At 37.8% G+C, this 27,630-nt stretch overlaps 1 protein-coding gene across 3 annotated transcripts in view; it reads left to right on the top strand.

Moving 5' to 3' along the window:
* Positions 1-3,412: 3,412 nt before the first annotated feature.
* Positions 3,413-27,630, top strand: part of LMBRD1 (LMBR1 domain containing 1) — a 145,507-nt gene continuing 121,289 nt past the window's right edge. For 2 of the 3 annotated variants that reach the window (XM_023735863.1, XM_023735862.1), the window contains exons 1-3: positions 3,604-3,741; positions 9,243-9,419; positions 17,415-17,475. In XM_023735863.1, coding sequence (XP_023591631.1) covers positions 3,661-3,741; positions 9,243-9,419; positions 17,415-17,475 — 319 coding nt within the window. In that variant the 5' untranslated portion in view covers positions 3,604-3,660. Of the gene's footprint in view, positions 3,742-9,242; positions 9,420-17,414; positions 17,476-27,630 lie in introns of all 3 variants that reach the window. The other variant, XM_004381356.2, reaches the window with a different exon arrangement.

Below are 27,630 nucleotides of genomic sequence, written 5' to 3'. Positions count from 1 at the left end.
GTTGAGTATTCAGTCAATTCCTGGAGTCCTGTTTTTCACCAGTGCCTTCAGTGTAGCTTGGACTTCTTCCTTCAGTTCTTTATCATATACTACCTCCTGAAATGGTTGAACGTTGACCAATCCTTTTTGGTACAGTGACTCTGTGTATTTCTTCCATCTTCTTTTGATGCTTCCTGAGTCATTTTGCCCACAGAATCCTTCAAAATTGAAATTCAAGCCCTGAGTTTTTTCTTCTGTTCTTTTCAGTTTGAGAAATGCTGAGCATATTCTTCTCTTGGTTTTCTAACTCCAGGTGTTTGCACACTTCATTATAATATTTTACTTTGTCTTCTTCAGTTGCCCTTTGAAATCTTCTCTTCAGCTCTTTTACTTCATCATGTCTTCCATTTGCTTTAGCTAGTCTATGTTAACAAGCAATTTTCAGAGTCTCTTCTGTCATTCACTTTGGTCTTTTCTTTCTTTCCTGTCTTTTTAATGACCTTTTACTTCCTTCATGTATGATGTCCTTGATATCTTCCTACAACTCATCAGGTCTTCCATCATTAGTGTTTAGTGTATCAAATCTATTCTTGAGATGGCCTCCAAATTCAGGTGAGATATACTCAAGGTCATATTTTGGCTTTTGTGGACTTGTTTTAATTTTCTTCAGCTTTAACTTGAACTTGTATATGAGCAATTGATTGTCTGCTCCGCAGTTGACCCTGGCCTTGTTCTAACTGACGATATTGAGTTTTCCATCATCTCTTTCTACAGATGTAGTTGATTTGATTCCTGTGTTTTCCATTCCGTGAGGTCCACCTGTATAGTCACTGCTTATGTTGTTGAAATAAGGTATTTGCAATGAATAAGTTGTTGGACTTGCAAAATTCTGTCATGCTATTTCCAACAACATTTCTATTACCAAGGTCATATTTTCCCGCTACAATCCTTCTTCTTAATTTCCAACTTTCACATTCCAATCACCAGTAATTATCAATGCATCTTGATTGCATGTTTGATCAATTTCAGACTGCAGAAGTTGGTAAAAATCTTCAATTTCCTCATCTTTGGCATTAGTGATTGGTGCATAAATTTGAATAACAGCCATATTAACTGGTCTTCCTTGTAGGCATACAGATATTATCCTATCACTGACAGCATTGTACTTCAGGATAGATCTTGAAATGTTCTTTTGACCGTGAACATAAAGCCATTCCTCTTCAAGTTGTCATTCGCGGCATAGTAGACCATAAGCTTGTCTGATTCAAAATGGCCAATACCAGCTGAAATGGCCTGGTATTGGCCATATCTACAATAAAAATCTATTTTCTGAGTTTTAGTGTTAGAACAGGAAGAAAAAGACTATGGAGGGAGTTCAAGGAAACTGTTATTCTTTTATCTACAAATTTAGATACCTTTTGAGGTATAAAGTCATCATGGAAATTCACAAGCATGTATAGATCTAAATAGAAAGGAAGTTTACATCAACGACCAAAAAAAAAAAAAAAAAAAGTTGAATTGGCAAAAGTTGTGTAATAGATATATTTACAACAATGACAAAAAAAAAAAAAAAAAAAGTAGCTGCTGAGCCTGCTTATGTGCAACCAAACACTTCATGGGATTTGCTTCCTTGGTTTGGAGGTTCAAGGTCATGGTTTCATGATACATCCCAGTTAATTAGCCTAATGATGTGTTTAGTGCTTTCGTTCCACCTCTTTGTTAGTTGTGTAGTGCCCGGGGTCTGAAAAGCTTGCAAGTGGCCATCCAAGGCACAATAATGGTCTCTATTTGCCTGGAACAACAGAGGAAGAAGGAGAATTGGAATAGGAGGAGGATATGGAATGTGTGGCTAACTGCCTCCATGAACAACTGCCTCCTTTGCCATGAGACCAGAAGACCTGGATGGTGCCTGGCTACCATTACTGAACCTTTTGATCAAAGATTCCATGGAAGAATTCTGATCAAAAGGGAGAAAATGTAGAACAGACCTTCAATTTCTCATGGATTACAGACTTCCTGGAGCCATGGAGGATGGATAACCCCCTGAAACTATCGCCCTGAGATAATCGTTAAACCTTAACCCAAAAATATCCCCAGAAGTCTTCTTGAAGCCAAACAATAATAAATAAATAAAAATAAAACCTGAACTCAATGCTGTCAAGTCAATTCCAACTCACAATGACCCTGTAGGACAGAGTAGAATTGCCCCCTAGGGTTTCTAAGGCTGTAATCTTTACGGAAGCCAACTGCCACATCTTTCTCTCACAGAGCTACTTTTGGGTTCAAACCGCAGACCTTTCAGTTAGCAGCCAAGCGCTCAACCGTTATGCCAGCAGGGCTCCTGACAAAGCAAACAGTAGTTTAGCTTAACTAGTAAAAAAAGGTCTGCCTTGAGCATTATGCTCATTTAAGAACTATCTACGTGGGATCACATTGATAACAGCAATTCGAAAGATTAAATAGGAATCTTAGGGAGCAGTGAGCTTATGTTATTGGAGGAACGACTCAGAAAAGGAGGGTTGCGCAACTGGAAGAATGTAATCAATGTCACTGAATTGTATATCTAGAAACTGTTGAATTGGTGTATGTTTTGCTGGCTATATTCTTAACAACAGGAAAATGAAAAAAAATTAAAGAACAAATAAATAGAAAGGCCACGAAAATCATGTGACACGGCCCTTTTGGCCAATCAGTTAGTCAGGCTGGGCACAATGCCAGCAAATTGCAAAGCCATTTGTGTAGGTAGCAAACTTTTAGAGTCAGCCACTCCTGCACCCTGGTGGAGGGCTCTGCTAATCAAATTGTCCACTCTACCTTAGACACTAAGGACAAATTTCCCTCTTCACTAGGAGTGGAAACATCTAGTCCTTAATGAGTTCCCCCGGTTTTTCTAATTTATCAGCTTAAAAAAAAAAAAAACCAAACCCACTGCTGTTGAGCGGATTCCAAAACATAGCGACCCCATAGGACAGTAGAACTGCCCCATAGGATTTCCAACGCTGTAAATCTTTATGGAAGCAAACTGACACATCTTTCTCCTGTAGAGCAGCTGGTGGGTTGAACTTCCCATCTTTCAGTTAGCAGCCCAGCGGTTAACCACTGTGCTACCAGAGCCCCTTTTAACAGCGTCCCCAAATCCACTGCCATCCAGTAGGTTCTGACTCATAGCCACTCTGTAGGATAGAGTAGAACTGCACTCCCATAGGGTTTCTAAGTCTTTAATCTGATGAAAACAGCCTGCCACGTCTTTCTGCCGCAGAGCGACTGGTGGGTTCGACCAGGCAGCCTTTGTGTTAGCTGCCGAGCGCTTTAACCATTGAGACACCAGGGCTTAGTTTTGTCAACTTAAGGTGAATCAAACATTTCAAAAAAACGTTGCAAGGCTGTGCGATAACACGCGTGTTTTCAGCCTTCTGACAGCTGATGCGGAGACGAGCTGCGCGGTGACGTCACGGCGTCCGGAGCCCTCGCTCCTTAGAGCCTTCCAAGGCCGCTCCGCCCCCGCCCAACTCAACGCTAAGAGCCGCTCTCCGGCCGGGTCTCCTTGGCAACCACTAGCTCCGCCCCCTCCGCCCCTTTAACCTTTAGGGTGTGCGGGCGCCGCGTCCCTGGCACTCTCTCACGGTTCGCTCTCCCTTTTCCCCACCCCCTTCGCTCAGGGTGGCCCGGCCGGAAACTAAGATGGCGGCGGCCACGGTAGCTGCTGGCGCTGCTTCGGTGGAGCTGGTGATCGGCTGGTGCATATTCGGGCTCTTACTACTGGTAGGGGAGGCGCTTGGAGTTTTTCCAGTGTTTAGACTGGTGGGAGGAAGGGAGGGGCCGATTCTGCAGCTGTCCTCTCCAGGCCCTGGAGACCCTTCTCGTCCCGCCCCACCCCGCTTTTGGCTGGGACTGTGGGGGGCTCCTCTGTGCCTGAGGGTGGGGGGCGGCGTTGGGAAGGCCCGGGGGGGCACTGATTTGCGGTTGGTTTTGGTTTCTTTCCCTGATGATGTCTGATGCTGCAGGTTTCTTTTCTCCAAACCTTGCTCTCACCCCTGACTTGGACACTGCGGGCAGTGGGGATGGGAGACGGAGGAGACCCTCGAGGGTGAAAAGGGTGTGGTCACCCCTCTGGTCCCCTGTTACACTGGGGCTCTGGGTGTGCGGCGGCGATGCCGGATCTTTGCGAGCTCAGTAGAAACTGATGATGATCTAGAAGGGGGCCTCATCGTTGTCTTAATGTCTTTTTTGGCGTTCCTTAGCCCTGGGTTCAGTAAGTCTCCAACCTTCTCTGCCCATTGTGCGATTCTGCCTTGATGACGTGAGTTGCTCGTTCTGACTTCCAGGTTTCAGCTCCCTTCCAACCTTTTTCGATAGGTGTAGAAACCTGGGTAGGGATGAACTATAGCCTCTTTACAGCCAGTATCAGGGTATACTGCTAGATACGTAATACCTCAGCCTTATTTCCCGGCCATCCTATTCTCACTTACTCAATGATTAAAAAAAGCAAAAAAAAAAAAAAAAAAAAACAACAAACGTGGGCTGTAATGGCCCAAAGTGGCCTGGTTATTACCTTCCTATGCCATTAATAAAACGCTTGGGTTTATTTTGGAAGTCAGTTTGTTTCTTCTTGTAGCTCTCCTCATTCACACTCTTTCATCACTGTCTCCATCCAGTCCAGTTGCTATTTCCTGTCTCTATGTATTTTACCCTCTTGCATTACAAAAAAAAATACTTCAGAACTTAAGACTTGTTTGTGATTTTACTCTACCAGATTCCTATGTTTATTAGCATGTTCTGCTAACAAATTTCTGCAGCAGAGAGCCTACAAAGAAAAAAAAAGATAATATTGTGTTAAAATTTAAGAAGAGACCTGTCTTGTTACCTTAACTTTCACAGAAAACTATACTGCCTTACACTGGAACATACCTTACTCTTCTCAGTGGAGGAAGTGCAGACTCTTGGCTGTCATCTCCAGAGTTATCCAGTCCTGCTCTTGGAGAGTTCACTGGCTTTTCCAGTCCACCAGGTTCAGTTGGTTTAGAAGAAAACAAAAGAGCAAGTAACCAGTATCCAAGTAAAATAAGAAGATCTTGGTAGTTATTAATCAACATCTAAGGTACAGCAGTTGTGCTGTAAATTGTAGGAAGATGCAGATGGCATTAAACATGGCCTTTAAGAGGGCTAGTAGATAGGTGAGGAGTCCCTGGATGGTGCAAACACTTAACTGCTCCTCTGCTAACTAAAAGGTTGGAGGTCTGAGTTCACCCAGAGGTGCATCGGAAGAAATGCCTGTAGATCTACTTCTGAAAAATCAGCCATTGAAAACCCTATGGAGCACAGTTCTACTCTGACACACATACAGCCTCCATGAGTTGTAATCGACTCAACGGCAACTGGTTTGGTTCTGGTTTTTTGATCTTGATTCACGCTAAGGCGCCAGCAGTTTTACACACCACGGCTTATGCATCATGAATGCAAGTGTAAACACAGTGAACCAGGCAAATAATGACTTAGTGTTATTATGAAAACAGTTTTCAATTTGCAAATTCCCAAAAAGGGTTTCAGGGACTGCCAGGAGTCAGGGGGCTCCATGCTTTGAAAACTACTGCCAACAATTACTAAAGAATCAGAACCCTAATGTTTACTATTTTTGTGATGTTGGGCAAACAGAGTGGACTTCAGTTTCTTCTACCACATAAGGAAAGGTTAGAATTGGTCCCTCTAAGCCTGTAATCTTATTGTTTACTATGTCAAATCCAAATTGTTCTACCTAGCCACCGAGGACCTCAATTTGACTCACACCACCTTTCAAATTGCATTTCATATTAGCTCTACAAGACAGTCTCAGTGTCTATAAAGCAAGTTTACTCTTCTACTCAAAGTGTGGGCATCACCTGGTAACATGTTACAAATACAAAATATAAGACCCCAGACCTGAATCAGAATCTTAGTTTAATAAGATCCAGGGTGTATGTATGCTCACTAGTTTAATAAACAGTCATTTATTCTTACTCCTTCCTCAACCACAGTGGTTCTAAACCTCGACTGCTCATTAAAATCACTGAAGGAGTTTTTAAAAATCCCAATGTGCTTACTAATTAAATCAGAATCTCTTGGGAAATTGAGGGCCTGCTCTAAATCTTTCCTTATAGTTGTTAACAAAGTTATATATTAGTTTGTTTTATAAAATACTCTTAAATGTTATTATCTCATATGACATTTAATAACAGTTGCTGTTGTTAGGTGCCGTCGAGTCGGTTTTGACTCACAGCGACCCTGTGTATAACAGAGCGAAACACTGCCCAATCCTGCGTCATCCTCATAATCATTGTTATGCTTGAGCCCATCGTTGCAGCTACTGTGTCAGTCCATCTCATTGAGGGTCTTCCTCTCTTTCGCTGACCCTCTACTGTACCAAGCATGATGTCCTTCTCCAGGGACTGGTCACTCCTGATAACATGTCCAAGTAGTAGTAACAGCTGCTACTACTTGCTAAGTAGTTACAATAGTCAGGCACTGTGCTAAACTCTTTAGATCTTATTTAATCCTTATAACCTGCTATGAGAGAAGTATTTTTATTCTCATTTTATAGATGAAAACACTGGTTTATTTTATGATACAGTAACTATTGATAGATATAACCCACAGAAACAAAAAAGCTCTTTGGGGTTCTCGGCTTTAAAACTGTAAAGGGACCTTGAGACCAAAATGTTTGAGAAACTCTAGCTTACCTTTTCTGCTTAGTTTGCCCCTTGCCTGCTTGTCTGCCTGGTTTTGATAAATTCCTTTCTCTACCATAATACTCATCACTCTGAACTTTATAAAATTGCAGATCTTCTTTCGTTCTTGAAATCCAACAGAATATTATTGACCACTTTGTGTCAGGTACTACTAAGGATACAAAGATGAGGCTCAGCTCCCAATGATTTCAAAATAAAATTGAGGAATGTCCAGAATATTTATGAATTAATTTAAAAACAAACCCATGAAAATATAAAAAATACCTGTATTTCCTAAAACAAACCAAAATAATAATTAGTTGAGTCAGAATTTGAAAAAAAAAGCAGGTCTTTGTTTTGCTCCAACATCCAGGTTCTAAACTTAATTCCCTTCTCACTTTTTTTTCTTGCTGCTTTATTAGCACTGTTTTCTTTCTTGTTGTTCTGTTAGCTATATTTCAGCAATATGAAGGAATGATATACAACAACTTGGATGTTGTATGTTTCTATATATATTTCAGATGCATACTATATATATTCATGACATGTATTTCAAATGCATACTATGTATACACAACATACTGTATAAAAAGACAATACAGTGTATAAACTTAATTACGACATTCTAGATAAGGCAAAGGAGCCCTGGTGGTACAATGATTAAGGTCTTGGCTGCTAACTGAAAGGTCAGTGGCAGTTAGAACCCACCAGTGACTCTGCGGGAGAAAAGACCTGGCAGTCTGCTCCCCATAAACATTACAAACCAAACCAAACCCATTGCCATCTAGTCAATTATGACTCATAGTGACCCTATAGGACAGGGTAGAACTGCCCCGTAGGGTTTCCAAGGCTGTAAATCTTTACTACGGAAGCAGACTGCCACATCTTTCTCCTGCAGAGTGGCTGGTGGGTTGGTGGGTTCAAACTGCTGACCTTTCAATTAGCAGCTGAGTGCTTTAATCACTGTGCCACCAGGGCCCCTTCCCATAAACATTACAGCCTTTTGAAACCCTATAGAGCAGTTCTACTCTGTCCTATAGGGTCGCCAAGTGTCAGAATCGACTGGATGGTACACAACAACAGCAGAAAAGGCAAAAATGTAGGGACAGATAAGAGTGGTTGTCAGGGACCAGACAGGGAGAGGATTTGACTGCAGAGGGGCAAAGGATAATTTTTGGGACGTGAAACTGTTCTTTTCTCTGGATTGTGGTGGAGTAAGAGAATTTGGAACCTGTGAAACTAGTTAGGTGGTTTTATTAGTCCGTTCCAGCCTCCTGAACTAGGATGATAGACTAAAAAGGAAGTAACCAATACCCTTTGAAAAGAGTTGAAAGGACAGAGCAAGGCTTTATGGAGTTTATTTAGAACAGTTATTCTCAAATTTGGTTTACATTGGAATCTTTTAAAAGACATTTATAGTACTGATGCCTGGAGGGGCCTCATCTTGTGATTGATTAAATCGACTTTTAGGGAAGGGCATAAGGGTATTTGAAAATTACCTAGGTGATTCTAACACATAGTTAAGATTGAGACCTTCTGATCCAGTATCTGTCTGCAATCCCCTATAATTGAGTAGAGCAGAGGTTCTCAGTGTAGATCCTGGACTAGCAGCAACACCACTTGGGAACTTGTTACGAAAGCATATTTTCAGGCCCCATCTCATACCTTTTGAATCAGAAAATCTGGGGGCAACACTTAGCAGTCTCTCTTTTAACAAGCCCTCCAGGTGAGTCTGATGCTCTTGAGAATGACTGGAATAAAGTCTTACCCTTGTGTTAGTCACTTGAAAGGTCTAGTAACTACTGAAAGTACCTGGTTGATTAGAGGTCCCAACCTCAGTATCTCAGAGTGTCCTTGTTTCTTTGGAAGGCTCTTTGGTAACTATTGAGAGTAGTACCTGGTTGATTAGACATATCAACCTCAGTACTTCAGAGTGTACTTGTTTCATTGGAAGGCTCTTTGCTATGCACATGTAGCCATTTTCAGTGTTTATTTTTCTTTGCTTAATGTTGTTTAAAATTTGAATTAAAGTATAATATGTTAACTGCATAGTGATTATTGGCAGTTAATCTTTAGCTAAATAGTACTCCTGAACTGTCGTAATAGGGCAGAAGCTAATTTTAGTCCAAGTTATATTCTATGATGCTTCAGTAATAAGCCTAGGGTAGAACACCTAGTTATATCTCCTTTAGATTGGAGAGATACACAGGGAAGAAGTATCCAAAGCTAGCTATAACTTTGATGTTATGTGAAACATTAATGTTTGTACTATCTTTCATTAGGATATATGTAACTGAGCACTGTTATTAATAACTTTTTCCTATTTGTTTATGTGTGTGTGCATGTGCCTAAGTGAGGTTGCACTACATTTATGAAATAGGCCTTGAAAATTCTAAATCTGAACTAGTTTATAAGGCGTAGTGAGTGAGCTTTCCTTACACATAGCTAGAAGAACCTTTACTGGACGTTTGAACAGCTCATTGGAAACTTTCAAACACATTAACATCAGTTTTAGAAAATACATAGGGTAGTAACAAAGCATTTCTTTTTGTTCTATTTCAGGCTATTTTGGCATTTTGCTGGATATATGTTCGTAAATACCAAAGTCAGCGGGAAAGTGAAGTTGTCTCCACCATAACAGCAATTTTTTCTCTGGCGATTGCACTTATCACATCAGCACTTCTACCAGTGGACATATTTTTGGTTTCTTATATGAAAAATCAAAATGGTACATTTAAGGTAATTATTATCATATCATACAATATGATTCTTTTCCTTTCATATTAATTCCTTAATTGGCAATTATAGTGTTTAAGTTTAGCAGTCCAGTATATATTGTGTTTTATTTTTGGCTCTGGGAATAAATGAGAATGGAAATGCAGCATAAAGGCTGAGACTGGGACAGTTATACGCTGGAGAACTAGAAGCAGATAACTATATACTGACATAAGAACTATTCAGCCACCTTCCAAATGTGAAGAAATGTCTTTTGTTATTCTGAAAATATTTTATGTAATCATAATAGGTTTTATTTTTGTGCCTCTCATGGTTCCCTTGAAGTCTATTAGACTTGAGAAATCTTTGACTTGATTTACATTAATGCTTATAATTTAGAAGGGCTTTTGTTAGTGGCAAATCAAGCTCTTACTCTCAGTTTTAATACTGAGTACTTTGAGTCAGTATGTGTTTTGATCACCCCTTCTCCATCGTGTTGATGAGGAAAGAATTCCTGCTCTAGGGTTGTGGAGATGGACAAACACATCACACCCGACACTGCACAGATGAGATCGATAGCAGTTTATTAATCACGTATACTCACAGCCCCAGAGGAGGAGGACACCACACACCTCATAGGGCCACATGGGAGATACACCTGGGAACAGAGTGAACAACCAGGGGCTCTGGAGGCAGGCTTAGTAGTATCAGGAGGATGGGATGTCCCTGGTTCCTCTAGGAGGATATGATTGGCTTGTTTGAATAATTCTGTGGGCTAGCAGGGAGCTGAAGCCCACTGTTCAGGGATAAGCAAGAACTGTGCCTGGATGGAGAATTGTCTGGCTAGATGACCTTATTCTCGGGGACAGAGTGGGGAGGGGAAGTTTGGTTAGACAATGCAAAGCCTCCCAGTCTTGCCAAATGTCAAGGCAACACATAGTAATGAACCATAGTTTTTAGGTCTTGTACCACAGTATGGTGTAGTGAAAAGAGACCACTACACTGAGAATTGTAAGATTTGAGTTCTAGTCTTGACTCTTAACTGTCAAGCTATCTACCTTTGACCAAATCACTTAACTTCTTTGAACCTCAAGTTCCTCATTTTTAAAATTAAAGGTGTGGTGGAAGGTTTCTGACTTCCCTTTCAATTATGCAAGTTACTTTTAAAGTTTCTTACCAGCTTAAGCTTCTATGGGGCTGGAACTGCATCTTGTTTACTCTTATATCCTCAGTGTCTAGCACATAGTAAAAAAAAAAAAACAAACCAACCATTGCCGTCGAGTTGATACGACTCATAGTGACTGTATAGGACAGAGTAGAACTGCCCCATAGGGTTGCCAAGGAGTGCCTGGTGGATTCGAACTGCCGACCTTTTGTTTAGCAGCCATAGCTCTTAACCACTACGCCACCAGCACATGGTAGATACTTAAATATTTTGAATAAAGTAGTAGTATTTCAATTATCTCAATAATGCATGGTTCATAAATAACTTCCTGAACTGGGAAAACTGGTTTAAATAGTTTGATAATGTTTTTGCAGTTAGGTTTAGATATATTCAGATTGTTGTTCAAACTACGGTTATTTTCTGTAGGTCAGTCATTCATACCTTAAATATAATTGAACACCTAGTATGTACCAAACACTCTGCTGTTATCAAGATAGTAGCCAACATCTATTGAATACTTACTATATATCAGACCTTGTCCTAAGTGTTTCACATATACAGTAGTCGCCCCTTATTCATGGGGGATACATTCCAAGACCCCCATAGATGACTGAAACCGTGGATAGTACCAAACCCTGTATATACTATGTTTTGTCCTGTACATAACACTGGGTACAATAAGAGATTAGCAACAATTACTAATAATAAAGTAGAACAATTGTAACAATATACTGTAATAAAAGTATGTGAATGTGGTTCCCAGGCGGGATGGAGTGGAACAGTGTGAGATATCATCACGCTACTTGTTTAACATTTTCGGACCGGGGTTGACCACTGGTAACCGAATCCATGGAAAGCGAAACCAGGGATAAGGGAAGGAGGAAGAGCTACTGTGTGAACTCCCCTTAGTCTCCCAAACAACCCTATGAGGTAGATAGTATTATCCATGTTTTTATGGATGAGAAACCAAGGTTCAGAGAGGTGAAGTAATTTTTATGTATGGTCACATAGCTCGTAAGTGCTGTAGCTGAGATTTGAAGCTTGACCGCCTGGCTCCAGAGTTCTTTCTTCAGGAGTTTTCTTGGGAAGATAGCCTCTTAGAGAGTATAAGATAATTTCAGGTAGCTCAGTGAATAGAATTTCTACCAGGGAGTCTACATTATTTTTCATTTAAGCTTAATTCGCCTTTTGTATTTTGGGCTAAAATTTAGGGGAGATGACTATTTTCAGTGGTATCATTGGATTTCCTCTACTTTTTATTACTGAGCAGAAAGTAATATACCTTTAATATTTTTGGACATGGAAAACTAAACAGTTGATCTTAACATCATAAAAGGTCATTGCCTCTGAGAAATAAATTTTTTTTTTTGAATTAAAGAATTTTGTAGAAATGTGTATTTAATTTCTTATGGCTCTGTGTACAGCTGTATTTCCTCGATAAAAGATCTTCAGTGTGTCAGGATATTCTTTTTATTTTAAAGTAAATCCAAAAAAACCCAAACCCATTGCAATTGAGTTGATTCTGACTCATAGCAACCCTATAGGACAGAGTAGAACTGCCCCATAGGGTTTCCAAGGCTGTAAATCTTTACAGAAACAGACTGCCACATCTTTCTCATGTGGAGCAGCTTGTGGGTTCGAACGACCACCTTTTGATTAGCAGCCAATCACTTAACTATTGTGCTATTAGGGCTCCTTTAGTGTAATTCAAAATGTGCAACACGTAATTATAAATTTCTAGGATATTTTATTCTCTGAAAGCTGTTAAATTTAATAGGCAAAAATATGAATAAATACTAGGATTTTTATAGCAGCCTTAAGTTTTCCTTATGGGAGAAAGATACGACAGTCTACTTCTGTAAAGATTTACAGCCCTGGAAAGCCCATAGGGCAATTCTGCTCGTCCTGTAGGGTTGTTATGAGTCGGAATCAACTTGACAGCAATGGGTTTGGTTTGGTTTGATATTTAAGCTTTCCTTAAGAAAGCTAATGTAATGTAAGTAGTATTATCTCTTGTATAATTATGTTTGGACAGGAGTTTTTGTTTAGTTTTGAATTTAGAATATCTGACTTGTTTAGATTTTGTGCATAAATGTGTTCTTTTCATGTTGAAGTTTCTAAAGCAAGTATTTTAATGAAATTATGATCTTTCTCTTAGGTTAAATAGTTGTTCTGGTCTCATACTGAAATTAGTCACTTTCTGGGTACTAGTTTTTTGTTTGTTTTTAATCTCTGATTTTGCATTATAACTGGGTAAGAACTTTAGAATTCACACACCAAAGAAACAGAATATTATCTGTAAGAATGTAGGATGCCTGTTCTATTAAATGCCCCCCAAGAAGATATAATGCATAGCTATAGTTAATGCATTTATTTTATATATGTTAAATGTAAATGTGCTAACTGAAAGGTTCTAGGTTCAAGTTCATCCAGAGATGCCTCATAGAAGAAAGGCCTGGCGATCTGCTTCCAAAAAATCAGCCATTGAAAGCCCTATGGAGCACAGTTCTACTCTGACTCACGTAGGGTTGCCATGAGTCAGAATCAAACTGGATGGCAACTGTAAAAAATAAACTTAAATGTGGCACCGATAATCAGAAGAAGGGAAAAAATCCATGATAGTTTTATTCCCTCTACTTTTTAAAAACTTTTTTTTTAATTATTAAGGAATTTTTTATTCAGCAATTATAAGCTCTCCTTTTATTTCCACTTTTTATTTACTTAGTTGTCTGTATTTAGTTCTGTTAATTTTTAGCCATCTCCGAGCCTAGATAATGTATCAGTTTTTCCCTTGATACATTGCTTTTAGTAATATTCTTTGTTTCTTTTTTCTGGTGAAATTTACAAGAGCTTTTGTTTAAAGGTGGTGGTTGTTAGCTGCCTTGGAGTTGCCCAAACTCATAGTTACCCCATGTATAACGGAAAGAAATTCTGCCTGGTCCTGTGCCACCTCCATGACTGGTTGTAGATTGTACCATTGTGATCCTTAGGATTTTCATTGACTGATTTTCAAAAGTACATTGCCAGCCTGTCTTCCTAGCTCATCTTAGTCTGGAAGCACCACTGAAACCTGTTCGCATCATAGCAACATGTAATCCACCACTGACAGACTGGTGGTTACTGCGCATGAGGTGCATGGGCCAGGAATTGAACATAGGCCGCTCTCATGGAAGGGAGAATTCTACCACTGAACCAGTGTTGCCCTTTGTCCTCTAGAGGAGTGAAAAAATGGAGCGGGAAGTCAAATCAAGAAAGGTCATTTTATTTGTGGTGTTTGTGTATGTATCTGTGTGTTTAATGGAAATTACTTGAGACGTATACTGTAGGATTCAGTGTGGTTTAGAGCTCGGCTGCTAACCAAAAGGTTGGCAACTCGAATCCACTGGCTGCTCCTTGGAAACCCTATGTGGCAGTTCTATTGTCCTATAGGGTTGCTATGAGTCAAAATCGACTCAACGGCAACCAGGTTTTCTTTTTTTTTTCTTTTTTTAATAGGGGGAGAAATTCTTGAAAGGGAGAGAAGGTATAATTGTAGGTACAATGTCCTTGACAAGGCAAAGGTGTTGGAAGTATCAAAGTGAAAGAGTTGGCCATAAATAGGAGTATGGGCACTTTGTAGGAAGGAAAGCCTAGAATTTGGATACAGATACAGGTAGGTTTTAGATATGTTAGTAGGTTAAGTGAGCACTTGTTTTTTGGTTTCAAGTTATCTCAGAGACCTCTGAGTCCGAGTTTCTCAATCCTGGCACTATTGACACTTGATAATTCTTTTTTTTTTTTATATTTTATTGTATTTCAGGTGAAGGCTTACAGAACAAATAGTTCTCATGAAACAGTAGTACACATGTTGTTTTATGACATTGGTTAACAACTCCACAACATATTAACCCTCTAAATTCTCAACCTTTTTTTTTTTTGGTGAAAATACACATAGCCAAAGATACACCGTTTCAAAAATTTCTACATATACAGTTCAGTGACATTGACTACGCTCTTCCAATTGTGCTGTTATTCTCACTTAAGATGAAGGCTTACAGAACAAAGTAGTTTCTCATTTAACAGTTACTACAACTGTTGCCCTATGACAATGGTTAACAATCTCACAACACATCAACAATATCCTTACTCAACCTTGGGTTCCCTATCACCAGCTTCCTTGTCCCCTTCTGCCTTCTGGCCCTTGTCACTGGACTCCCGTACCTCGTTAGTCTCATTTGGTTTTACGGGGCTGTCCACTCCCAGGCTGAACAGTGAACCTCGGAGGTAACTTCACCACTGAGCTAAAAGGGTGTCTGGGGGCCATACTCTCGAGGTTTCTCCAGTCTCCTTTAGGCCAGTAAATCTGGTCTTTTTATTTGGTGAGTTAGAATTATGCTCTACATCCTTCTCTAGCTCAGGGCTGATAATTCTTTGTTTTGGGGGGCTACCCTATGCATTATGGATGTTTAGCAGTATTCTTGGCCTCTACCATTAGGCTAGATGCCGGGAGCACCCCACCCCCAGCCTCTGCAGTTGTGACAGCTAAAATTGTCTCAGACATTGCCAAATGTCCTCTGGGGGAAAAATCACCTCTGATTGATAACCACTGAGTTTATTAGGTAAAAGTGAGGAGAGTCATGTTGTGGGTTTGAGAGCAGAGAGTTTTACTTATGTAGTGCTGCTAAACTAGAAATACAATAAGTGGGTGGCTTTAACAAACAAATTTATTTTCTCACAGTTTAAGAGACTAGAGGTCTGAATTCAGGGTGCTGTCTCTAAGAGACTAGAGGTCTGAATTCAGGGTGCTGTCTCTGGGGAAAGGCTTTCTCTCTCTGTTGGCTCTGGAGGAAAGTCCTTGTTTCTTTGAGCTTCTGCTCCTGGGCAGTCTTCATGTGGCTTGGTACCTCTTTTCTCTCGTCTTTGCTTCTCTCACGTGCTTGTTTAATCTCTTTTATATCTCAACAGAGATTGATTTAAGACTACACTAATCCTGTCTTATTGACATAACAAAAGAAAATCCATTCCCAAATGTGATTATAACCACAGGCACAGAGGTGAGGATTTGCAGCATATATTTTTGGGGGACACAATTCAACCTATAACAGAATTTCAAAAAGTCATCTTGAAAAATGAGAAAGGGAATTTACACATGAGTCCCGCTACATCTTTGTTCTATGGAATTCACATTCTTTTCCATTCTTCTGAAACATTCTCCTTTAATATTCTCACACTTTCAGTAATCTTGATCATTTCACATTCCTTTGGGTCTTAAATGACCTTGAAGTTCCTTTTGGTTTCTACTTTAGGAAGCACTTGTTTATAAAACATATCAAGGGCAGAGCAGGACTCAAAATGTAGAAGCAAAGTTTTATAAACTAAGCTCTCTTGATAGTACTACATCAAATACTTTGGAGGCAAAACAATGTATAAAAGCCAAGTATACTAATAGTACTTGAGTGATGTTGTATATTTTACACATATTTGTGGCTCTAAAATAGTAACAGTAATACTCTCTCATTGCCAGTAGATTTGGGTAAACAGAAGAATCCTGTAGAGTAAGAGATGCTAAGTTTCAATGATTCATTGGCTTTCAATTACTTCTAGACTTCCAACTTTTAGTTTTTTTCTGAGGCTGAGCTCTTTGCCAGTTTTAAATTTAACTTTAAAATGATTCTCAATGGGGACATTACTGCCTCCTCGGATTTTCTTAGAAACTGGTGGAATTTTTATATTGAAAAAAGGGATCTCCCATTGATACATTCTTAATTTGATTATCTTTAATTTTTTTTTATCTTTTGTATTGATGCATAAACAGTTACTAAAGAAACAGCTCACAGAAGCTAAAGCTTTATGCACGTATTCATTTGGATAGTTGAATTATTGATGAAAAAATTTCCAAACATTGCATCTCCCCCTCCACCTGGCTCTTTCCATTCCCTTGTGATCAGCGTTACTTACATTTTCCTTCCATTTTTTTTTTATATTATGTATGGGATGTATGTATTACTTGTTTTAGACAAAGATTGCATTGTGTTAACTACTGGTCCGCAGCTTGTTCTGTTTCTCCCACTCAGGAGTACTTCACAGGTCTTGATCTATGCTAGTTCATGCAGATCTGTCTCATTCCATGTTTTGAATGTACAATAATACATTTTACCATTTCTTCCATGAGCATTTAGATTGTCTCCAGGTTTTCTTCCTTTTTTTTTTTTTTAACATTTGAAATGCCACTACACTGAATACCCTCAATGAGATGGATTGACACAGTAGCTGCAATAGTGGGCTCAAACAGCAAAAATGTGAGGATGGCGCGGGACCGGGCAGTGTTTCGTTCTATTGTGCATAGGGTTGCTGTGAGTCGGAACTGACTCAACACTACCTAACAACAACAACACTGAATAATGTTGGGTCAGGGGCTTGGGTGACTCACAAGTCACCCAAACATTTGTCCTTCCTCCTCCTCACTTCACCTGCTTTTTCTTACCTTTCTTAAAGTGCTATTGAATATATATTTAGCTTCTTGCAGTTTTTCAAATCCTTTATCTATGTTTCCTCTCTCCCTTCCTTCCTACTATTTTCTCTCCTTTTCCCTAGAACTTCCTCTTTTCCTTCAGGTCTTGGCTTAGTCATTTTTGGGAAACTATCCCTTTTCTCCAGTGTAAGTTAGGTGCTTCCTGCTCACGTGTGGCCCCAGAACTGTGTGTCATCTTATCTTGGTACTTAACTATTGAAAACTGTTTGTCTGGCTCTCACTTCTTGACATCATGGACCGTACTTTGTTGTAGTTGATTATACATATTACATATAAAACCCTAATTATAATTGTTAAGCAAGTGGATGTTTCATTATTTTTACTGTTTTCCTTTTTATCCTAGGACTGGGCTAATGCTAATGTCAGCAGACAGATCGAGGACACTGTATTATATGGTTACTATAGTAAGTATCTTTCAGTTTCATTTCCTATTTGGACTGCAGACCAAAATGTAGAATAAAGCTATGTCTAATCTTTTAATGTTGACATCACATGTAAGATTTTTTTTTCTAATTAATGCAACAGTCATTCTCATGATTCTGAAACTTCTTTAACCTACTTTGCTTCATTTGGGTTCATCTGTACTGCATTTTATAAACCCTGGTGGTGTAGTGGTTAAGAGCTATGGCTGCTAACCAGAAGATCGGCAGTTCAAATCCACCAGGTGCTCTTTAGAAACTCTATGGGGCAGTTCTGCTCTGTCCTGTAGGGTTGCTATGAGGTGGAATCGACTCGATGGCAATGGGTTTGGTTTTTTTTTGGTACATTTTTGTGGTGGTTCAGTCAAGTTAGTATAAATGTCAGGTCTCTTTCAATTGTTTTCATTAGCAATTTCCCATGCTTAAGCTTTTTATTTAAAATCTCAGTATTCTAGAAACCTTTTCTGGCTGTTGACACTAGTAGAGTGTGCTATACTAGGGAATTTGTAGAATCAATTTCATTGTCCTCTAACAGAGCTGGTTTAATCCAGGGGATTATGGCTGGTTCTTCCTTCTTCTCCAATTTAGATTATAAAAGCTGTATAATAATCACCTGAATATTTCCAAAAATTTCTTTTTGAGTAAATATGGGACTATTGCTTTTATAAAAACATGTAAGTGCTGAGTTGGGAAAGGGATGTCATTTTTTCAGCAATAAAGCAAGATAGTAAATAAGGTTTCAGTAGAACATTAAATTGAAAGCTGAAAAAAATCTACAGAATTTTCTATGGATGGAATAATTTTCAAGTGTATCATTCAACTTTAATTTAGCTCCTTTGGCTCTAATCTTTCCGTTATCTAAAAACACATAGGACCTATAGAATTCTATTCCTTTGGTGTAGATTTTAGAAAAATTTTTATGGTATTTAAGAAAATACCATTTAATAAATGGCTCTGGGGATGTTACCAATGGGCATGGTTAGTAGCATTGGGCTCCCAAGGCAGCTTCATAAATCCTATGGAGACCTTTTAAATAATACTGAATCTCAGACTCTATCCAGAAAGATTCTGATTCAGTTTGGTGTGATATGCAGCCTGGGACTCTACTATTAAAATATTAATGGTGCTTATTCTGATTTTGGCACAGCCAAATTTGGGAACTAGTGGCCTAAATCAGTGATTTCTCATAACTTGCTTCATGTGCATGTGTAAGATGAAGTGGGAGAGAGGTTGGGGGTGGGTAGGAAGGGTAAGTACTGAATCAGTGAGACATACTATGCTTGTAAGTGTCTTCTGTATTGAAATTCCATGAATGTTTTCAAGACAGAAACTTTCTGCTACAAATTTTTTGCAATTACTTTTCTAGAGTATTAAGACTAACACTCAGGTGCTTAATTAATGATAGAGTGGGTTTTATTCATATTTCCTTTCAAAGAGCTATTGCTGAAGGTTTTTTTCTATACTTGTCTGTTTTTCTAGGTGCCAATTTAGGTGCTAGTTTAGGTATTAGTTGATTTTCTATAGTAGAGAAACTGGTTAAAAAGCTTAGGTTTCTTAAAATAATGTTAGTCATCTTCTTCGATTAAAATGTTTAGGACTGTTAACTACCTTCAAATTACTGATTGAACTCTATACCCCCACTTCTGAAGTGGTTCTTGGAATTGGGGCAGATAAGCATTTCTGAAAGTATTTTCTGTAATCAGTACTAGTTCTACTAAATGCCATGAAAAGAGATGGGGAGGAAGGGAAACTGTGGTCAGATTCATTTAGGAAATGGTCTTCATTTCACTTACAAATAAATAGACTAAGTAATGTTGGAAATGGTGAATATGACAAACCTAAAGATCTTCTGGGCAGTGATTCTGATGTTCTGCCTTTTAATTTTTCCCTCTTTGTCATATACTCCCAGTTGAGATATTCTGGGAGTGAGAAACACTGAAGAAGAAAAGGAAGAAAAATAATAAAGATAACCATCGTGGTAGGAGAGAAATGTGCACTTATATAGTTAGAAATTAGTCTTCATAGTATAATGGAATATTAGAGAGAGTTCTCCTGATACAAACTCCCACTCAGTTGGTGAATCTTAAAACTGTTTATGATGTGCTTTTCCCATGGGGCTGTGAAGAATTACAGGATTTGGAGATTGATTGACTATTGGGAAGAAGACAGAGTGAGAACTAAAAGTTGATAGTATTGTGAGCTAGGATGACAAGAAAATAGTGGCAGCAGTGTTAGAAATGAAACTGTGAGAACCTGTCTGCTCAGAAAATTAGTTTGGTTGATTCATAGCTAATCTTATAGCATCTTAATTTGGTCAAGTGCAAAGTTTCCTACCTTTCCTCTAAGATCACTAAGTTGAGTGTGTATTTCCTGTTTGTAAAGACAAAGTGATTAATTCATGTTTCTCTTAAGAAAGTTACAGAGAAAAAATTGGTTAATTATTTAAAATCAGCTTTACAAATGTTGTCCAGTAGACCCATTTATATTATCTTTGGGTTAATACTGTCTAAGGATGCTAACTTTTAAAAATTGGATTGAAAAAGTTGAGGGTCATTTGACAGCGGATTTATGTTTAAGAAGTATTCCTTTGGACTTGTACATGTTAGCCTAGAATGTGTACCAAGTAATTTCAGTAATCCTTCAAATAAAGTTTCTACTAAGATTTGTCCTTTTGGACTAATATTAAGATAAGATTAAGGAAATAAATGGTTCTTGAAGTTTTCTTGTTAATCCTTATTTTGTAAGACTTTTTATTCTTTTAAAATTATCCACCTGATGTTTATGAATATTTTTAATGCAAGAATAAATGTTTCAATTTGCTGTAGCTTATATTTGGAATGAGAGTTTTCTACAAATGTTGAAATAAACTTGAATCCAATATAATTTCTTAACAAATGGGATGAATAACTTTTGTTGCAAAACAGTTGGTATTTGACAATTCAAAAGCAGTTTATATTTGACAACTGAGTCACACTTGAGTTCAATTGTGTTTCATAATTTATGGGTCCCTTTGGCTCAACCAGGAATCTTAACATGCTGTATCAGTGGTCCTCAAACTTTTTTGGTTTCAGGAACTCAAAGATCTTTCGTTTATGTAGGTTATATCTATGTTATATACTGTATTGGAAATTAAACCTTACTGAGGTTTCAAATAGTTATTAGTTATTTAAAAATAGCAGTAATAAATCCATTATATGTTAACAGTAATAACTAATTTTTAATGAAAAATACTCTTTTCAAAAATAAGTGAGAAGGTTGGTATCTTTGTTTTTGCAATTCTCTTCAATGTCTGCATTACTACGTTACGACTGCTTCTGCATTAATTCTGTTGCAATACATTTTTTGACTGAACTCCGTGAAGAAAGTCAGCTTCATACAGATGATGTAATTGGAAAAGGAAGGAGTTACACTTTTCAGACAGTTGTGGCTATTCTTTCATACTACACCAGAACTTTACCAGTGGTACTTTCTCAAAGGTTAGTTGCAATGTGCAGTCTGAAGCCATACCACTGAACATTTCTTACTCCATTACGTTAAAATCCATTTATTCATTTGCATTTTGGATGGATCTTTTACTCATGCCTAATTTTTAACATCATGTATCGGCCATTTGGAAAATATTATTCACAGAATAATATACGTCTTCCAAATGTTGACACATTTCATCATACACCACTATTCTCATCAGCAAAGTCTTTATGCATTGCGAAGGTGGTGGTGGATTGGATCCAAGGTGTTTGATTCAGGTTTTCCAAAATTCTAATTTTCTCTTGAAAGCTTGAGTTTTATCATAGGCAGCAAATACTACTTTTACTTGATTTCTTTGAAGTGACAGGCTCACTTTATTTTTGAGAAGTCTGCTAATAATAACCAAGCATCTTAGTTTTCTAGGGCTGTCATAACAAAATACCGTAAAGTGGGTTGCTTTAAGAACAGAAATTTATTTTCTCACAGTTCTGGAAGCTAGGAGTCTGAATCCAGGGTATTGGTGGTGTTGATTCCTTCGGAGGGCTTTGAGAAAGGAACTGTTCCATGCCTCTCTTCCAGCTTCTAGTGGCTGCTGTCAGTTCTTGGAGTTCCTTTGCTGCTTGTAGATGTATCTTCACATGGCATCTGTCTTCTTCCTGTGTGTGGCCTTCTCTCTGTGTCTGTTCTCCCCTTTTATAAGATACCACTTGGAAGGGATTAGGACTAGGACCCACCCTATTCTAGTATCACATTCATAGGTACAGGGATTAGGACTTCAGCATATCTTTTTTGGGGATGCAATTCAATTTATAATACCAAGTCTGGATAACCATAACCTGTCTATCAGTTTGTTTGTTTTTTAATACTTTATTAAGGTGAAATTCATATAATATAAAATTAACCATTTTAAAGTAAACGATTTAGTGGTATTTAGTACATTCCCTAATTTGGGCAACCACCACCTCTATCTAGTTTCAGACACTTCTATCCAAAGTAAAACCCTTTACCCATTAAGCAATTTCTCCTCATTTCTTCCTCTCCCCAGCCCCTGGCAATCATAATCTGCTTCCTAACTCTATGGATTTATATATTCTGGATATTTTGTGTAAATGGGTTCATACAATATAGGACCTTTGTGTCTGACTTCTTTTACTTAGCATAATAGTCTGGAGGTTCATCTACCTTTTAGCGTGTATCAGTACTTCATTCCTTTTTATGGCTGAATAATATTTCTGTGTTTGTGTGTGTATACACACACCACAATTTGTTTATGCATTCATCTATTGATGAACATTAGAGCTATTCCTGTTGGCTGTTCTTTCAAGTAAAAATACTATTCTATGAAAAAAGTGACTAGTTTAGCTTGCAACTCAAGTGGCTCAAATGCTTTTCCTTGAGATGACCATCATACTTCAGATGTCAAAATGCCTTATGTGTACTTCTCTTTTCTTCACACAGAATATTAAAAAGATGCATACTCAAGGGTAGACATTTAACAAAATATTTATTGCTTCAAAAGGGACTTTTGTGAATGAAAGTGTCTCCCCCTCCCCCTGCATCCAGTGAGGGGCTTAGTGTGAAGAATACAGTGACTCCTAGTACAGTTTGGTTCTACTGCATTGATTTCTTTTAAAGGGCCAGCAGTTTTATCTACTATTGTTTTCTCACTATTAGTGCAAACGTCAATATAGTGGAAAGTTAAATAGCATGGTAGGATCATTGTGAAAATGGTTATCATGATACACATGTACTGAAAGAATCTTTGCAAATTCTCAGGTCCAGAAAGCACATTTTTGTGAACCTTCTGTTACATTAATGGAACTTTGGAAGTTTTTTTTTTCTGGAAAGTTTGCAGAAGTCAGGTCAACTGCTGCTTCTGCCTACTGAATACTATTCAGCTGTCCACTGGTTATTAACAGTCCTCAGTTAACTGAAACTACTTACAGAGGAGAGTCATTTTCCTAGAGCTTGTTGAAGGATGAGAGGAAAGTTGTTCATCTCTGCCCCTTGACCATATATTTATAGGGGCTTATGCTCTGCGGAAGACTGCCTCTTTTGCGGATACTATATCCAACCCAGAAACTTTAAAGACTTACTCCTTTTTCTCTTTTGAATGTTTTTATTTTATCATCTGTCTCTTCAAGCTTCTTAGCTATTTTCTTTTAAAAAACTTTTGACTTTTTAGTTCTCAATTCTGTTTTAATCACTTACGTTTGAGCCTGTTACCCAGTCCTTTACCTATTATGTGTGCTTTTTAGCCTATTATCTGAATTCTATTTTTATGCTTCAAATCTATGTTTATCTTTAAATTCTTACCTGTATTATAACTTTTAGTAAATATTTATTCTCATAGTTTTTTTCCTAACCATGCTCCAATTTTTTAGTTTTAATTCCTTTACCATCTGCCTTTATTTCATTTTTTTAAAGTACATTTTCCTTTTACTTAATATTTTTTCCTAATTTCTTGTTTTGTTTTTACATGCATGTGGACGTTAATAAAAATGGAGCAAGCCCAAACCATAAACAGGAATTACTGAAGACTGTTTTGTTTATTAGCTCTTCTGTAGTTGTTAATTTCCCCTAGAGACCCTTTTTAGAAAAACTTGACACTGGCTCTCATGCTATCATTTTTGTGTATAGATGTAAATTGGATCATACCATATGAATTCTTTTGTGATTGGCTTCTGTAGTGCTCAGAGTTGTTTGAGATTCATCTGTATTGTTGCAGGTAAAAGTGCTTCGTTGATTCTCATTGCTGTATAATACACCATTGCATTAACATATCATAGTTTATTCATTCTAATATTGATGATTAATTGGTTGCACATAGTTTTTGACCGTTTCACATATTGCTGCTATGAAGATTTTTGTGCATGTATACATTTAAAAAAATTACTGCATTGCCTTTTGTTGTATGGATGTTCTATAACGTACTCAAACAATCCCAAATTATTAGGTATTTAAATAAGTTCTTAGTTTTTTTTTTAAATTGTTCTACTTTAAGTGAAAGTTTACAATTCAAGTTAGTCTCATACAAAAATTTATACATACATTGTTATATGATCCTAATTGCTCTCCCTATACTGTGACAGCACACTCCTGTAATTTCTTAGTTTTTGATATTAGTTAATTTTGTAACGAAAATTGGAGAGTGTATCAAAGTGTGTACATGTTTTGATGAGTTAAGTTTTGGAAGTAAGGAAGAATAAAAAGGGCCAAGAAGCTTTCAAATTCCTGTTTCTTTCCTAAGATGTTTTAGAACATTTAAGAAAGTTTTTAGGAAGTTTCTCCTCACTCTCTATCGGTGAATTGCTGATAATTTGTACCTGGAGTCTTTACTAAATATTTTAAACTTGGGGCTTACAGCCTCCTAGTGCCTAATTTGAGAAGAGCACCATGGGACCTTGAAGGTATTTAACTTCTCTGTGACTTCTCCACCTGCAAAATGGTGATAAAATAGTACCTTCTTCATAGTATTGTGACTGTGAGACATGTTGTGCATTCAAACCAGCTATCTGAGCAAAAGAAATAAACTTTCTCTGTTAGTACAGTGATATGGGAAAATAAATACTGAAGGAATTGACCTAGCATGTCATCAGATTTATGTCTTTTTGACACTTTGTTTTGAAAAAATTTCTAATAATATATTTATTTAATATGTAAATAGATTTCTAATAATATTAATTTCTAATAATAATATAGAAAGATTGAGACTAATTTTTTTTTTTATTTAGGTCTATGAAGTTTGTTTTGATAAGATACAATCATGTCCTATCTTCTTCACTCCTCTTTTTCAGAAAATGTGTTCTTAATCACAGGATGAGTTTTCTAAGTGGTTTCTGGTTATGTTTACTCAGGAGATTCTCTGGATAAAGACCTGTTGAGACCTAGGAGCCTAAAAAGTTGTTTCCAAGTAGAAACGGTAGGAAAACAAGAGTGGCAATGAATGTTATCTTGAACTTAGCAAATATAAGTTGTACATTCTGTCTAAGCAAAGTGCCGATTTGTCACATTAATATCATAAACCTTTCTTAACACTTCAGATTTTGGAGAGAGAGACACCTGCTCTTGGTTTTCCTTCTTACATTCCTGTTTGTACCTATTAAACCTTTTTTTTTTTTTGGTTCTTTCTCTTCTGCCCGACCTCTTTAATGTTTATGTACCCCAGGGTTCAATTCTTGGACCATTTCTCTACCTCAGTTCATCCCTTGATAGCTTATACTGTTCCTGGACTTTAAATACTATCTATATACCAAACTCCCAGATTTAAATCTTTGTGCAGACCTTTCTTGAACTTCATATTCCTGTCCAACAGTCAAGTCACCTTAACAGTTTCTACTAAAAACTCTTAAGACATCTCAAATTGAACATTTCTGAAACAACTGACCCTCAATCTGTTATACCCCATTATTTCCTATGTTTCAATGGATAGCAGCTGGAAGGATAGAGTTGATAAGGCTAAAACCGTGGAGTTATCTTTGACTCTTGCTTTTTTCACCTGGCAGGAAATTTTCTTGGGCTTTGTTATGGATTGAATTATGTCCCCCAAAATATGTGTTGCAAATCCTAGTCTCTGTGCCTGTGGTTATATAGTAATCCCCCCTTATCCACGGGGGATATGTTCCAAGACCCCCGTGGATACCTGAAACCACGGATAGCACTGAACCCTATATATACTATGTTTTGTCCTACACATACATACCTATGATAAAATTTAATTTCTAAATTAGACACAGTAAGAAATTAACAACAGTAACTAATAATAAAATAGAACAATTATAACAATACGCTGTAATGAAAGTTATGTAAATGACAGCAGGATGGTGTGAGATTTCATCATGCTACATGCTCATTTAATATTTTCAGACTGAGGTGGACCACGGATAACTGAACCGTCGGAAAGCAAAATCTTGGATAAGGGGGGATTTCTGGAATCCCATTTGGAAATGGGTTGTCTTTGTTTTGTTAATGAGGCAGGATTAGTGTAGGGTATATCTTGAATTAATCTCTTTTGAGATATAAAAGAGATTAAACAAGCAAGCAGAGCAGAGATGGGGGAAGAGAGATGCCAAGCCACATGAAGATCACCAAGGAGCAGAAGCTCAGAGATACAATGATCTTCCTCCAGAGCCAACAGAGAAAGCTTTTCCCTAGAGCCAGCACCCTGAATTTGGACTTCGAGCCTCCTAAACTGTGAGATTAAATTTCCATTTGTGAAAGCCACCCATTTATGGTATTTCTGTTACAGCAGCACTAGATGACTATTCTAGCTACTACCTTTGCTTGAGCTGCCCTTGTCTCTTTCTAGGTTATTATAGGAGCCTTCTAACATGTCTCTTTTCTACCATTGGTTCATTCACAATACAGCAGCCAGAGTGATCTTTTAAAAACATGACAGATTCTGTCAGTCATCTGCTCAGAACTCTGCAGTGGCTTCCCATATCACTCAGAGTAAAAGTCAAAGTCATGACTATATCCTACAAGGCCTCACGTGATCTTATATTCTTCTCCGACCCCTCAAACATCTCTGTGTTCCTCCGGCTACTTTCCTGTGGTAGGCAAGCTTCTTAGATGGCCCCAATGTTCCCTGCCTCCTAGTATTCACATCTTTCCCTTGAGTGTGGACTGGACCTACTAATTCACTTCTAACAAAGATAATATGGCAAAAGTGATGGAATGTCACTTCCAAGATTAGATTAAGAAATACAGTGACTTCCATTTCATTCACACTCTGGCTTTTCTCATTTGCTTGCTCTGTTGAAGCAAACACTCATGTTTTGAGCTCACTTATAGAGAGGTCTATGTGACGAGAAACTGAAGTTGGTCTTGAGCCAACAGCTAGTGAGGAACTGAGGCTGTCAGCCCAACAACCCATAAGGAACTGAATCTTGCCAACAACCATGTGAGTGAGCTTGAAAGCAGGTCCTTCCCCAGTTGAGCCTTGAAATGACTGTTTCCCTGGCTTACACCTTGGTTGCAGACTTGGGAGAAATCCTGCGCCTGAGACAAAGCTAAGCTGTACTTGGATTCCTGGCATACAGGATATGTGATAATAAATGTTGTTTTAAACCACTAAGCGTTATAATAATTTGTTACATGTCAATAGGTAGCTAATACTTTCATTGATTATATAAATATTGAAGTCCTGACTGCTGTACCTGTGAATGTACCCTTGTTTGGGGCTGTTCCCTTAGAGCTGAAAGGAAGAAAGATCAACCGCCTGAATTCAGATTTCTATCCTCCAGAATTGTGAGACAGTAGATTTCTGTTCTTCAAAGCCACCTAGTTATTTTGTTATGGCAGCCCTAGGAAACTAATATACTCCACCCCTATTCTCTGAAAGGGTTTTTGAAGGATTAGTATAATTTCTTTTTTAAATATCTGATAGAATTCACTAGTGGAGAAATATAGGTATGGGGTTTTCTTTGTGGGAATATTTTAAATAACTAATACAATTTTCGTTATAGGGCTATTCTTGAAACAGTTTTGTGAATTTTTATCTTTCTAGAAATTTCTCTACCTCGTCTAACTAATTTATTGGCATAAAATTATTCATAATATTCTCTTATAATCTTTTTAATTTGTATAATTCTTCATTACTTATTTGATAATTTTCGTCTCTCCCTCTTTCTCCAGTCTAACTAAAGACTTGTCAATTTTATTGATTTCCCC

The sequence above is a fragment of the Trichechus manatus genome, unplaced genomic scaffold (genome assembly GCF_000243295.1).
Source record: "Trichechus manatus latirostris isolate Lorelei unplaced genomic scaffold, TriManLat1.0 scaffold00083, whole genome shotgun sequence".
Lineage (NCBI taxonomy): Eukaryota > Metazoa > Chordata > Mammalia > Sirenia > Trichechidae > Trichechus > Trichechus manatus.
Note: the sequence above shows the minus strand (reverse complement) of the source record. Positions and strands in the feature narration are given on the sequence as shown.